Source organism: Apteryx mantelli, chromosome 13, assembly GCF_036417845.1.
Source record: "Apteryx mantelli isolate bAptMan1 chromosome 13, bAptMan1.hap1, whole genome shotgun sequence".
In the NCBI taxonomy this organism is placed as follows: domain Eukaryota; kingdom Metazoa; phylum Chordata; class Aves; order Apterygiformes; family Apterygidae; genus Apteryx; species Apteryx mantelli.
The window spans coordinates 25,271,072-25,282,927 of NC_089990.1; the positions used below are offsets into that span (position 1 = coordinate 25,271,072).

Sequence of the window (11,856 nt, forward strand, 5' to 3'; positions counted from 1 at the left end):
GAGTGGAGACCAGGTAGGGCAGTGGCATCAAGGACAGCGGGGAGAGGAGCGCCTCTACTGCCAGTACACCCCAAAGACAAAAATCTTTACTTTGCAAAACAAGACAAAAATCCTTTCTGGTGTCTCCCTATGCGTTCTCTGGGCAGAGCCTGAAAGAGGAGATGCTCAGCCCCTCGCACACGCTGCCACCAACCTCCTCCCTTCCACCTCAGGAACATGCACAGCTTCTGCCTGTTGGTATCACAATCCAAGACAACTCCTACAGCCTGAGAGGTGTTAAAAATGCTAATTGTCAGAGACTTATTCAGGAGGAGGGAAGAAAGATTTTTTTTTTTTCTTTTTCCTGGCAACTAAACAAACACAATTCCTGTCAAACCCTTCTGCCTTGCTGGGCTGTAGCAAAGTCAGGCAGAGTGGATCCGCCTGGGGACTGGAGAAGCCCCATCTGGAAAGAGGACAAAGGGGTAAAGAGACAGTGCACAGCTGGACAAAAGCTGGCAGCCAGCAGGGAAGGGCTGGACAGTGCCCCATAGCTGTTCTGTAGCAAAATAATGCAAGTATCTTGTTAGGAACCACATTGTGTCCCCATACCGCTAAGCCCATCTTTTTCTCACAGCATTATTTCCATTGCATCTTTTTTCTTCCCTTTCCAGGTCACAACAGGAGATTTTTTTCCCATGAAAGTTGGGGAAATTGGACAGCCCCTGCAGCTGTTTCAAGTCACAGTGGGAAACATGAACAAGAACACAACCCAAAGCGCTGGTAGGGATGTCTGACGTGCTCCTGTGCTTGTGCAGCCTACACTCAGCATTATTACATCTCTCAGACAAAGGTGATGGATGCTCTGCAGAAAAATCATGTGTCATCACTTCCCAACACAGTTGTTTCTGTTTCCTGGTGATCTGTGCAAGAAGGAAGGATGGATAGCTAGAGAAAGGGGAGCCTGTGGACAGCACTTTGCTCCACTATAGAAAGTTCGGAGGGACACCAATCTGTGCCGTTGTGAGTGAGCAAAAGGAGACAGAACAGTCTCTTCAACCCACAAGAGCATGCACAGGGTCAAAACAGGCAGCAGGACAACAGTCCTGATGGAGCGTCAGTGATCAGTGAAACAGAAACAAAGAAATTCCTTCACTCTCCTCATTCACACTGTCTTGTGCACCCCGTGTCCAGTGGTGTGCATGTGCCAGATAACTGTCCACACCCACGCTGTCCTATGGGCTGCACCACATCTCACGTTTGCCAGGGCGCAGTGACTCAGGGAACTGATACAGGTTAAATATATCCTCATCCAGACTTGGAGCAAGGCTATTTTCTAACCACAGATCAGTTCCCAAACTCCAGGCCCCCCACAGAAGGAGCGAGGCTGCAAAGGGGAGCAAAAGCAAAATGAACACACACAAACTGCCAAGCTCAGGACAACAATTCCTTACAAATCTCCACACCTCTGTCACATCAGTTTTCTTGTATAGCATAAGCAGAAACAAATCAGGTCTTTTCAAAGTTAAAGGCTAAGAGAAAAGAAATATACAGTTAATAATCAACCATTCCCTACCTGATGCTATGGCTGTCCCTCTTCTCATGCGCATGTCCCTAGCCCGCTGCAGTTTCTGCAGGCTTTAGATGCCAGAGGGTGGTTTATTTCCCATGTCTGAAGACCACAACAATATACACTGGAATAATGTATGCACTTTTATTAGCAGTAAAAGACCATTAAAAAACAACTTCTCTAAAATGATTTACAGACAACTCTCAGAAAAGTTAAAAAAATATATTTTGTCAAACATTTGGCTGTATTTGTTTGCAAGTAAAACAGGGAACAATCCATATGACAGCTTAAAACCAAATATGGTTTAATCCACGCAACCTGCTTCGCTTCCTTTAATAATTTAATTGTAACATAATTCCAGGCTGAGAGATGGCCCTTTGTTGCCAGCCCCTTTCATACATCTATTATTTCCCTGGGGCTAATGCACACAGGACTCAGCTACATCCTTTTTCAGGCTAGTGCACCGGAGTCGTGTCAAAGTAGGTAGAGCCCAAAAAAGTCAAGTCATGAGTTAATTTACTCTCCCGCAGAGTAAAAAGCACAAATGTGACCAGAACTCTTCAGCAACAACCAACCAACCAACCAACCAACCAATTTCCAACTTTTTTTTTTTTCAAACCAGCTTCACAGAAATTTTGTTTTTGTGCATGTCAGCTTTAACTTACATTTCAAAGGATTTTCCTAGGAACAGTCAACAGGTCAACTCTTCTCCAAAGAGAAGGCAGAATTCTGAAGAGAGAGTGAAACTCGGAGCTCCCAGGTCACTAGGAATGCCCTTTTCTGTAGAAGTGAGTTATGGTCTACAGGCAAAACACAAACCACAGTAAAATCAACCCTCATCTCTCTCCATTTCCTGACTGCTTTAGTGTTTTCCTTGGACAATGCTAAATATTCAGAAATTGCTTTCAAAATCCAATCACAACAACCAGGAGACAAAAACCACCTACACGAACAAAACACCAAAGAAAGCACAGCTCAACTCTCCTGTCTTCTTCCTTGTAGCAAGTGAATGTGACGAGGCCAGGACAACTCTGCTTTCTCAGCAAGGAGCCATACTGAGGTATTTCTCTGCTGGGGAAGTTCTCTTCCTCTGGCTATGTAAAGCTGAACTGCGTCTCTGAAGGAGCTAAAGAAACTGCATATAGGAACAATCGGCTGGTCCAGCAACCCCAGGGCAGAGCCTGGAAGCCACGTGGAGGGACCTGTTCCCCTTTTGCCTGCAGACCAACAGGAAAGAGGTCCTCAAGCCCTCAGCTGCCCCACTCTAGGAGAGAAGTGATCATCTGGTAGCTAGACTAGAGTACTCAGAATGGCTGACCCCACCAAGTGCCTGGGGACCAGCTCAGAGAGGGTGCTGGGCTTAGTGGGACTCCCTGTCGGAAGGAAAGATGGGTGCAAACTCCCCAGCTTGACATTCAGAAAGGCACTTAGCAAGACCTAGTGCTTCCAGGAAAGCATCCAGTTTTCTCCAGGGTGAAGATGTCAGTGCTGAGAGAGAAAAGCTATGGCCCCAACTAAGTAATTTCAGTTATAACAATCGCTTTTATAAGTAAAGCCCAGAAAAGCTCCACAGAAGGAGCATGGGGAAGGGACATGGGCAGGAGTTCTGGGGCTGGAAAGAAGGGCTGCCACGGCCATATCAAATCAGATCACAACCATCATCTCCTGCAGGAGCAGCAAAAGGGAGGAACAAGCTTGCACTGTCACAAGTACAAACCATGTGCTAATCCTCAGAAGATGAGGACACATCCTCAGATCCTTCCTGAGTCCAAGGCTGAGGGAACAGGAGAGACTGCTTTGGGAGTGTACCCATGTCTCTCGTGCACATGTTAGGCTGCACTGCTGCTCTAAAGCAGCTGGTTGCAGGAATTTCTTTGGGGTTTGTTTTTCAAAACAAAACTACATTGTTGGTCATATCCATTAACATGCCACCCCTCCATCCCCTGTGGGCTTCAACCGGCTCCACTCATCTCCCGGACTCCTAGTGCACATGACAGCAAAAAAACACCTTTTCTCCTCCCTCCAAGGATCAAGCACAAAATAAGCCCCATGGTCTCAGCCCCGAGACACCCCAGCAAGTCCCCAAGTGCCCCAAAACAGCAGCACACCAGGAGGTATTGAGGCCACAGTGAGGGAGTTCAAGTTCCATTGAGTCTCCTGTCAGGGAGTAGCAGAGCACCTGTGGCCACTCCCCAGCAGCCTCCAGAGCCATGTGTTTGCCCAGCCAGGATAGTAGCTCTATCCACAACCATCAGCCCTTCTCCAAGTGCCCCCACAGCCTTTGGAGAAAGCCATGAAAGGTAAGGAGGCCTGGAGCAAAGCAGCAGACAGTGCTCCAGAGAAAGCCAAGCCTACCTCTCCCCCAAAGAGGTGCAAGGAGCCTTGGGAAGGACAGGACAATGCAGATGGAGTCCAAGCCAGTGTTGTTTGTAAAACAAGTCCTGCAAGTATCTGTGGGTTTTAGCAGCTTGAACAATTAATAAGCGAGCCCAGAAGAGACTGGGACAGCATCAGACCGCTGTGCATGATGGCAGGTGTCCAGTGCTCCCTGGGCAGCCTCCATCACCTACATGAGAGGAAGGGAGCAAGGTGCAGTCACTCAGGCCCTCCACCTGCAATGAGAGAGGAGAGGTTTCCATAGAGTACTAAGCCAGGTTCCACTCCCATCCCCTGGTATGTGGACACCACCCATCACTCACAGGCAACATGCTGCCTGGTAGACCCTCTCTGAGGTCTCAGGAAGATGCTGCTCTGCTCTGCTCTGGCAGGATATTACAGGCTCTCTTGTGGTAGCAGTGTGCTACCACAGTGGTACTTCTGCTTACCACCTGGACTTCTGCTCTACTCAGCCTCCTGCTCAGCCTCAGAGAAAAGGACTAAACGGCCAATGACAGAAGCTGCAGCTCATGAACAGTAGCTCTGGTTACAGCTCTCCTTGGGCCAATGTGCCTGGATTCCACATGGGAAACCTGGCCAAGCCTGTATGGAGGTCTACACTGAGTCTTGGGAAGCGCTGTGCATGTTGTGGGGGGGAATTGCATGTAAACTTCAAGGGCCCTGATTCCTGGGACACGGCCAGAGGAACCCTCCTCAGCATTTCCAAAGGGAAGTGTGATCCCAAGCAGCAGGGATTTTAGGAACAACCTAGGCAAACTTATCTCAGGGTTGAGTAATATAGGATTCAGCTGTACAAGACAACTGAGAACTCTGCTATTTCTGACTGATCCCAACATAGAATGAGGCTTCCCAAGATTGTATCCCTTTCCTCACCCTCCAGGATGCTTCAATTAACACACTTTGAGTGTTGTACAGCTTGTACAGGTCATATGTGCCTGAAAAATGAGCTAGTTCTTAGAAGATTTCAAGAAGCACTCACTTTCTGGAAACTTCTGATGCGCTGTGGAGAATTACAAAAAATATTTAAGAGGATGTTTGAGAGTGCATCCATGCATCACCTGCATCTGTCCCACCCTGGAGGCTGCTGCAGCTATAAACCAGTCTGGAAAGCATTACTGAAGCCAGAGTTTGGCCCCACCTCAGCCACAGGTGTACCCTGGAGAAAGTGAACATTTCCTCTCTGGGCAAGATTCTGCTCTCCTAAAGAACACAGCACAATTTCTTGGCTGCTTTTGCAATGGAATAAATTGAGACAGGAGCTAAGGGCATAATGGGAATAAAAAAGCCAGTGTGAAAGTAACAGCCAAAAGAGGAATAACAGATGATGGGACAAGGGGATGATGGGACTACAGGAACTCTGAGGTTTCCCACCGCCTTGTATTCTGCAGTCACTTTCCACTGTGCCTGGAGAGTCTGCACAACACCACTGCTCTGGTGGCACCCAGTGCCAGCTTGGCCAGAGCTAAACAGCAGTATCAGGCCTCAGGCAGTGGAAAATCAGACCTGCTATCTCACCCTTTCCTAGGCCATTCTGTCAGAACATTCCCGGATCAAGTCCAAGCAGGGACTGAACAGTGGAAGTGTTTAGGAACAGCAAACCCCTGAGCCCCTGAATACAGTGGCCCCTGATTTACAGCTGAGCCTGGTAACCTGGGTGGCCAGGCACAGCACCTGCAGTCAGCCTGGAGCTCGCTTTGGTTGAAAGGGCTGCTGGAGACTCAGGAGACATGAACGTCCCCTCCCCCCCTCCCCCCATACTGCTACCAGCCTTCTGCAGGTGCCAGAGCCCATCACCTTGCCCTTTGGTGCCCCACTGCCCCACTTATAAAGTGGGGAGAGCAACCGTGTTTTGCCCAGCTGTAAGGTCTGTCAGCACAGAGATCTCTGCACAAGGGGCATCTTTAGTGAAATGAAAGGGCTGAGAGGTTTTACGCTACATGAAAAGTGAGAATGGGCCCCCCTCGACTGTCTCCCTTGTCTGTGCAAGGGCCTGTCCCCTCAGCAGCATCTGCATCTAACTGTATCCATCTGGCTGTTTCCTCACAGAGTTTTGTGGATCTGTGGCTACGGACACAGGTTAGCCAAGGATCCCGTCACCTTCAGCTTGTCAAGATTATTCAGTTATAGCCAAGGCAGGTTTTGGCTTGTAGCTAGGAATGGAGGAGCAGGGCCATCCCCAAGTCCCAGGCAGGGCAAAAGGGGCTCAAGGCATCTTACCTACAGACACGGTGACGAAAGCGGCCCCTCCTCCTACACCAGACGAAAACACCTGGGAACAAAACACTCGTTGGCTCCATTAAACACTCCACAGATGGTTGTCAGACACCACTTCCCAAAGGAGGAAGCAGCAGGTGCCTCTTCCTCTTGGGTAGCAACACTCAACCAGGAAACATCAAGCAGGGAGCTGAGGAGCAACTGTCAACATTCCCTGACACAGGGTCACTGCCTGCAGGCAGCCGGTTGGTATTCGACTGTTTGGTCTTGAGGAACCCCGTGCTCCTCTCTACAGAGACCTGCAGAAAACTGCTTGGCCCCAGCCTTGAACTGGCATCCGCCCCATCCAAAGGCCAGGGAACAGAGCCAGACACCAATTCTGGCCATGCGTGAGCAGGTGTGAGGGGAGTGTCATGGGGGAAGATGAGAGCAGAAGCAGTCAGGTCAGTTTTCCCAGCACCTACACAATGGTTGGGGTGATTACATAGAAAAGCATGAACATTTAATCCAATAGCAAAAAGTAAACACAAATCTGCCACAGAAAACTTCCTACTGCTATTTTAAACCACAAGATTCTTTTCTCAGGTCCCGACTTGTGCATTTTGTTTTTTCAAGTTTGAGGTTGGCAATCTGAGAATTAAAATCCCCACTTTACTAGGGACTGGAGACAGGCTGGAAAAACCATTCTCCGGCTCCAAAAAAGGAAGAAAAACAAGCCCACTGAGTCAGGAAGCATGTTTCCCTTCTGTGGGCAGAAAACAACAGCAGACCACACTGAGGGGCCTAAACTGCTTTTACCCTAGAAGGGATGTGGGACATCCATCAGCTGGTCACGGTCCATGGGACTTCAGAGGGAGTTTTGCCCAGATTAGGAAGGTAAAATATAATATCATGCCTGTTCTGGACACACAGGAGAGTTTCTCATGACAATCTCTCCTCCCATGCCTGGAGCAGGGAGGCACAGGAAGGAAACGAAGGGCCTGAAACCATGGGAACAAAATTATTTGTTTCCAGAGAAAAATCAGGGGGCACGGGAAGGTTTTTACTAGAAAAGCTACATCTTGCTGCATTAGTCCCAATATAGGAACCCACCAGACCCACCACCCAGCAGGGACTGCAGCACAGGGAGTGAAAGCTGTTCCTTCGCACACAGACCTTAGTCCAGCCTAACATTCTCTGGCTGGGGATGTCCTGCTTTAAACAATGGCAGTGACAAAGTGCCAGCCACCTCCCTGCAGGGTGCCCAGGTGGGGAAACCCAGGTGCACAGCCACCACGCATCACATCACTCAGCACAGACATCCCCATGCCGCCTTCACTCACTCCATCCCTTCTTACTTGCAATATCTGCCGTAGTACCCATCAGTGATAATGCAGTAAGCCAAAAAGGCAGGGTAAGGAGTGAATCACAGCACTCACCTATTAGAGAGCCAACGATAACGCATGCCATCACCACAGGTAAGACCATGTTTGCAGCATCTGTAAAAGAGACAACTCATAGTCTTTGTAGCCAGACTGAATTTACTTTCTACCCACACCCTCCAAGCAAAAACCTGCCACTGGGCAGCTACACTCAGTGCAAGGAAATACAAGGAACACAGATGGCATTTGCCCTTCCAAGCCCCACTATTCCCACTGCTCATTTCCACCAATGCTGGGAGCTGTGGGTTGTGTTTGGGGCTAGGGAGTCCCGGGGGACGTGTGGAAGAGAAAGCTGTGAAACACTTCTCAACGGAAGAGGTGACATTTCTTTTTTGGGGGGATGCTTTAGATTTGAGATGGCCTCACAGAACTGGACCGGTCACTTGGTTGTTTCCTGGGTTTCCCTTCCCAGATACCAGGAGGAAGCACCCACTTACTCTGAACATGAAGCAGGAAGGAGGTTTCATTCTGGCTCACTTTGTTGCGGACCACACAAGCATAGTAGCCGCTGTCGTTCATTGTCGCTTCAATGATATGCAACGTGTTGTTATGAACAAACTGGAAATGGTCACTCCCAAGCAGCAGCTCCCCATTCTTCTTCCACCAGTAGGAGTCTGCCTTCCCTTCTGAGATGTTGCAGACCAGTTTAGTGTTGCCTCCTGCTTTCACAGAGGAGTTGCCCACGATTTCTGGAGCAGGCAGTGGTTCTGGGAGACATGGAACAACTGTCAGCATTCAACTGCTCAGTTCCTCGATGTCAGAACTAGAGCACCTTCCTATCCAGCTATTCAAACTATTGCTTCATAGAGTTTGCAAGCCTAGAGCTGCTTCTAACTATCTGATGTGAATGTCCCTAAGTTCAAACAGAGCCTGGGGCTCTGCACAGGCTCAAGCATTTCCATGAACTCCATACTATGCAACTGCATCAGCTCAAATCAGCTTGAGTACATTTCCATGCACTACAGACCCAGCAACATATCCAACAACTCCCATGTGCTTTCACCTGTGCACCTCGCACAGTGAGACTCTAGCATGCAGGCAAAACCTCCTCTTCTCTGCACAGGGCATCTGAACAATTTCTCCCCACTGTGGACCAGTGTGGACTGTCTGTGCCTGTGAGGCAGCTCACATGCTAGGGGAGGACTCGCTGAGGGAGGATTTCTGTTCAGTGGAAAACACGAGCAGATTTGAGAAACAGTGAGAGGGATATTTGTGATTCTGTGTGAAAGTGAATCCAGATCAGAGTCCACTTGCACTTCCAGGACTCCCTTCCCTACTCCAAGGTCTGCTGACTACTCTAAAAACTGAGGGCAGAGTGAAAGATGTTGTTTGACTCTCCCTTCAGTCTTATCCAACCTCTGCCCAGCCCACAGGGCCCAAAGAAAGCCTCTAAACATAACAGCTCTTTGCTGGTGCCTGCACACAGCTCCCTTCATTCACTGGAGCTGTACCACGCTTCAGTTTAAGTTCTGTGGCTTAAAGTTTAAATTTCAGTGGCTTAAAAGCCTTGCCTCAGAGTATCTAATATAAAAAAGTGAAAATCACTCTTCTAGGGGCTCCACTTTGCTCCACCTAGATTTGCTGTTACAATATGGTGTTATTCACAAAGCACAGGGAAGCTATCCACCCACTAATAACTTCAAAAACGTGAGCAGATAAAAACTGAGTCACAGGCCAGGCTTCTACTGCCCTGGGAGCACAGCAATAGTACCTTTTCAGCAGACTGTCCTGGCAGTAGCACATTTCAAGCCAAAAGCCAGGAGTGTGGGGCTCAGGAAAAGGAGAGGAGGCAATTATTATATACAATTTGAATTGGTTATTCCTAAATTAAAGAAGGAGAAAAAAGGCCTGCTTTTAAAGCTAATTCCAACCGGCAGAGAAGAGAGGAATGCAGCTCAACAGAAATGTTGACAGGCTCCATCCTGCCTGGAGTGAAATGCTCCACCAGAATCAGAGAAATTCGCCATTATGCTCCGGCTGGCTGAACTGCAGAGGTACCCTGGCTCACAGGCGGAAGGCTAGACACTCACAGAGCCATACTTCTGCCCCTTTCTGTGACTGATAACACACACTGTTGGCTATTCAAAAGTTTGGTAGACTTAACATAAAAATGAGGTAATGGAGTCACTATCCAAATTATCATGGTCACTCACCAATAACTTCCAGTTGGAACCAGTCCGTTTCCTGTGACTCTGTTCTAAAACGGTACATTCCGCTGTCTCCCAGCTGTAGCACCATTTGCAGAGAGAAATCTGTTTCATTGAACTTTGTACGGTTTTTGTAGGAAGAAGTAGTATTTACAGGTTTATTGAGATAATACTTTAGGATGAATTCTTCGTGAGGGCCATTTTTATATTCCCAGAACACAACTGTACTGGTGTTCAGCGGTGGTACCGCCAAAAGCACGGTGCAGCTGACTGCTGAGATGAGTCTCCCTGATGTTGGCTTTAGGTCAGCAGAGTAACAAGGAGCAAGTGTTTGTGCTGGCGAATAAAACAAAAGTTATTAAAAAGTTATAGATCTATTGATATTACTAGAAGAATATTGATATTATTCTAACAGTATCAGCCAGGTAGATAGTTCTGAACACAGAAACACTCCCTGGCTCAGCTCTTCTACAAACAGGAGTGGCATGGACTTAATCATTTCTGTGATGAGCTGGACTGTGACACAGCGGAAAAGCAGAAGACCTCAACAGCTGACTACAAGTTTCCTTCATGTCCCGGGCCTGAAAAACTTGGTTGCTTAACTTCAAAATTGACTTGAGTGGGTATTCACACAGCTCTAACAGTTTGCATCTGAAAGTCTCATGGTTTCCACTCCTAGGTATTTCTGCTATCTGTATCAGGGGCACGAAAGTAGGGGCCTCTGAACTAAACAAGCCGCCACCATGCATCAGCACTATATTGATGGATCCTGCCAGTATCACGAAATTAGAGTAAAAGCCAAGAAAACCCAGAAGCCCCTTCTCGCTATTCCCCTAAAAGCTTTTGTTTAGGGAAAAATCAGGCTTAGAGAGCGCAGAAGTCTGTGAGCACAAGTCTAGGACTTGCCTCCGTTTCGGTGGAAAGACTTTTTAAAAAGGAGCCAGGGAGAGTTTTTTGCAGGCGTAAGCCGCAGAGACTGCTCAGCGAAGCAGGCGCAGCTTGGCGCTCGTAGGCGCGCACCAGCCCCGCGGACGGTGTCGGCCAACAGCGGGCCAGCAGCGCGAGACAGCATCTGCCGCACCCCCCTCCCCAGCGCCCCAGCAGCACAAACCAACCTCCCAGGCTACAGACAAGCCCCCAAACGAGAAATTCAGCCGTGCAGCAGTCACGCAGGTGCGACCACGGCGCAGAGGCTCGGCGTGAGGGCAGAGCGGGCCCGCGGCGACGCGACCCGGCTGGCCCCGGCCACTTGCCTGTGATGGCGCTCCGGGCCCCCGCCGCGCCGGGTCCCCGGGCCAGCAGCCCCAGCAGCGCCAGCAGGCAGCACACGCACATCTGCGGGGAAGGGGCACACGCGCGTCAGTGTCAGCGGCAACGGCCGCGGGCCGGGCCCCGCCGCGGAGTGCCGGGACCCCCGCCCGCCCGGCCCGGCCCGGCCTCACCTCGCTCCGGCGGAGACGGCGCGGCGAGCGCAGCGCGGGGACGCGGCCGGGGCCGGGCACAGCGCGCCGCCCCCGCTCTCCCTCCCACCCCGCTCCGCGCCGGGCCGGGCAGCGCGCGCCGCTCCCGCGCTGGGCTGGGCCAGACCGGACCGGACCGGACCGGACCGGACCGGGCCCGGCGCGCCCCTCCGCTCCGCTCCGCACCGCCCCGCACCGCGCAGGGCCGGGAGGGTCGGGGCCCGCCTCGGGGCGGAGCGGGGAGAAGGCGCCGTCTGCCAGCGGCGGGGGCGGCGCGGCTGCCGCCGCCGCCCTGCCCGGGAGCCGGCGGGGAGCCCGGCTGCCTCAGCGGTGGCCGCGGCCTGGCTGGCCCGGGCGGCCGGGGACGTGCCCGCCGTTGGGCTTGCTTGCAAGTCCGGGGGCGGGAGTAGCTTTTTTATGTTCGGTTTTTAAGTATAACTGCTTGGCCAGTTGTGATTTTTCCGTGTGCCAGCTACATTTATAATACAGTGCTTCAAAGCAGATGAAGCTTATGACGAGCCAGTGACAACCACAGCGGGTTAACTGCTCAAATATTTCCAGTTTGGAGGGAAGGGAGGATCACTGAAGCCCACTTCTTCCCTTTCCGCAGGGATTTCTGGAGATTTTTACATCTCTGTTTAAAACCCAGGGTGCACCTATCTGTGCAA

The 11,856-nt window shown here is 50.5% G+C and overlaps 1 protein-coding gene across 1 annotated transcript; it reads right to left on the reverse strand.

Moving 5' to 3' along the window:
• Nucleotides 1-1,679: 1,679 nt before the first annotated feature.
• Nucleotides 1,680-11,248, reverse strand: LOC106496746 (HEPACAM family member 2-like). Its single transcript, XM_067304464.1, has 8 exons — nucleotides 11,171-11,248; nucleotides 10,982-11,063; nucleotides 9,735-10,064; nucleotides 8,019-8,288; nucleotides 7,579-7,638; nucleotides 6,164-6,215; nucleotides 4,926-4,946; nucleotides 1,680-4,161 (listed from the first exon to the last, which is right to left on the reverse strand). The coding sequence occupies exons 2-8, from the start codon at nucleotides 11,061-11,063 to the stop codon at nucleotides 4,149-4,151; spliced, it is 828 nt and encodes a 275-aa protein (XP_067160565.1). The 5' UTR covers nucleotides 11,171-11,248; the 3' UTR covers nucleotides 1,680-4,148.
• Nucleotides 11,249-11,856: the final 608 nt, after the last annotated feature.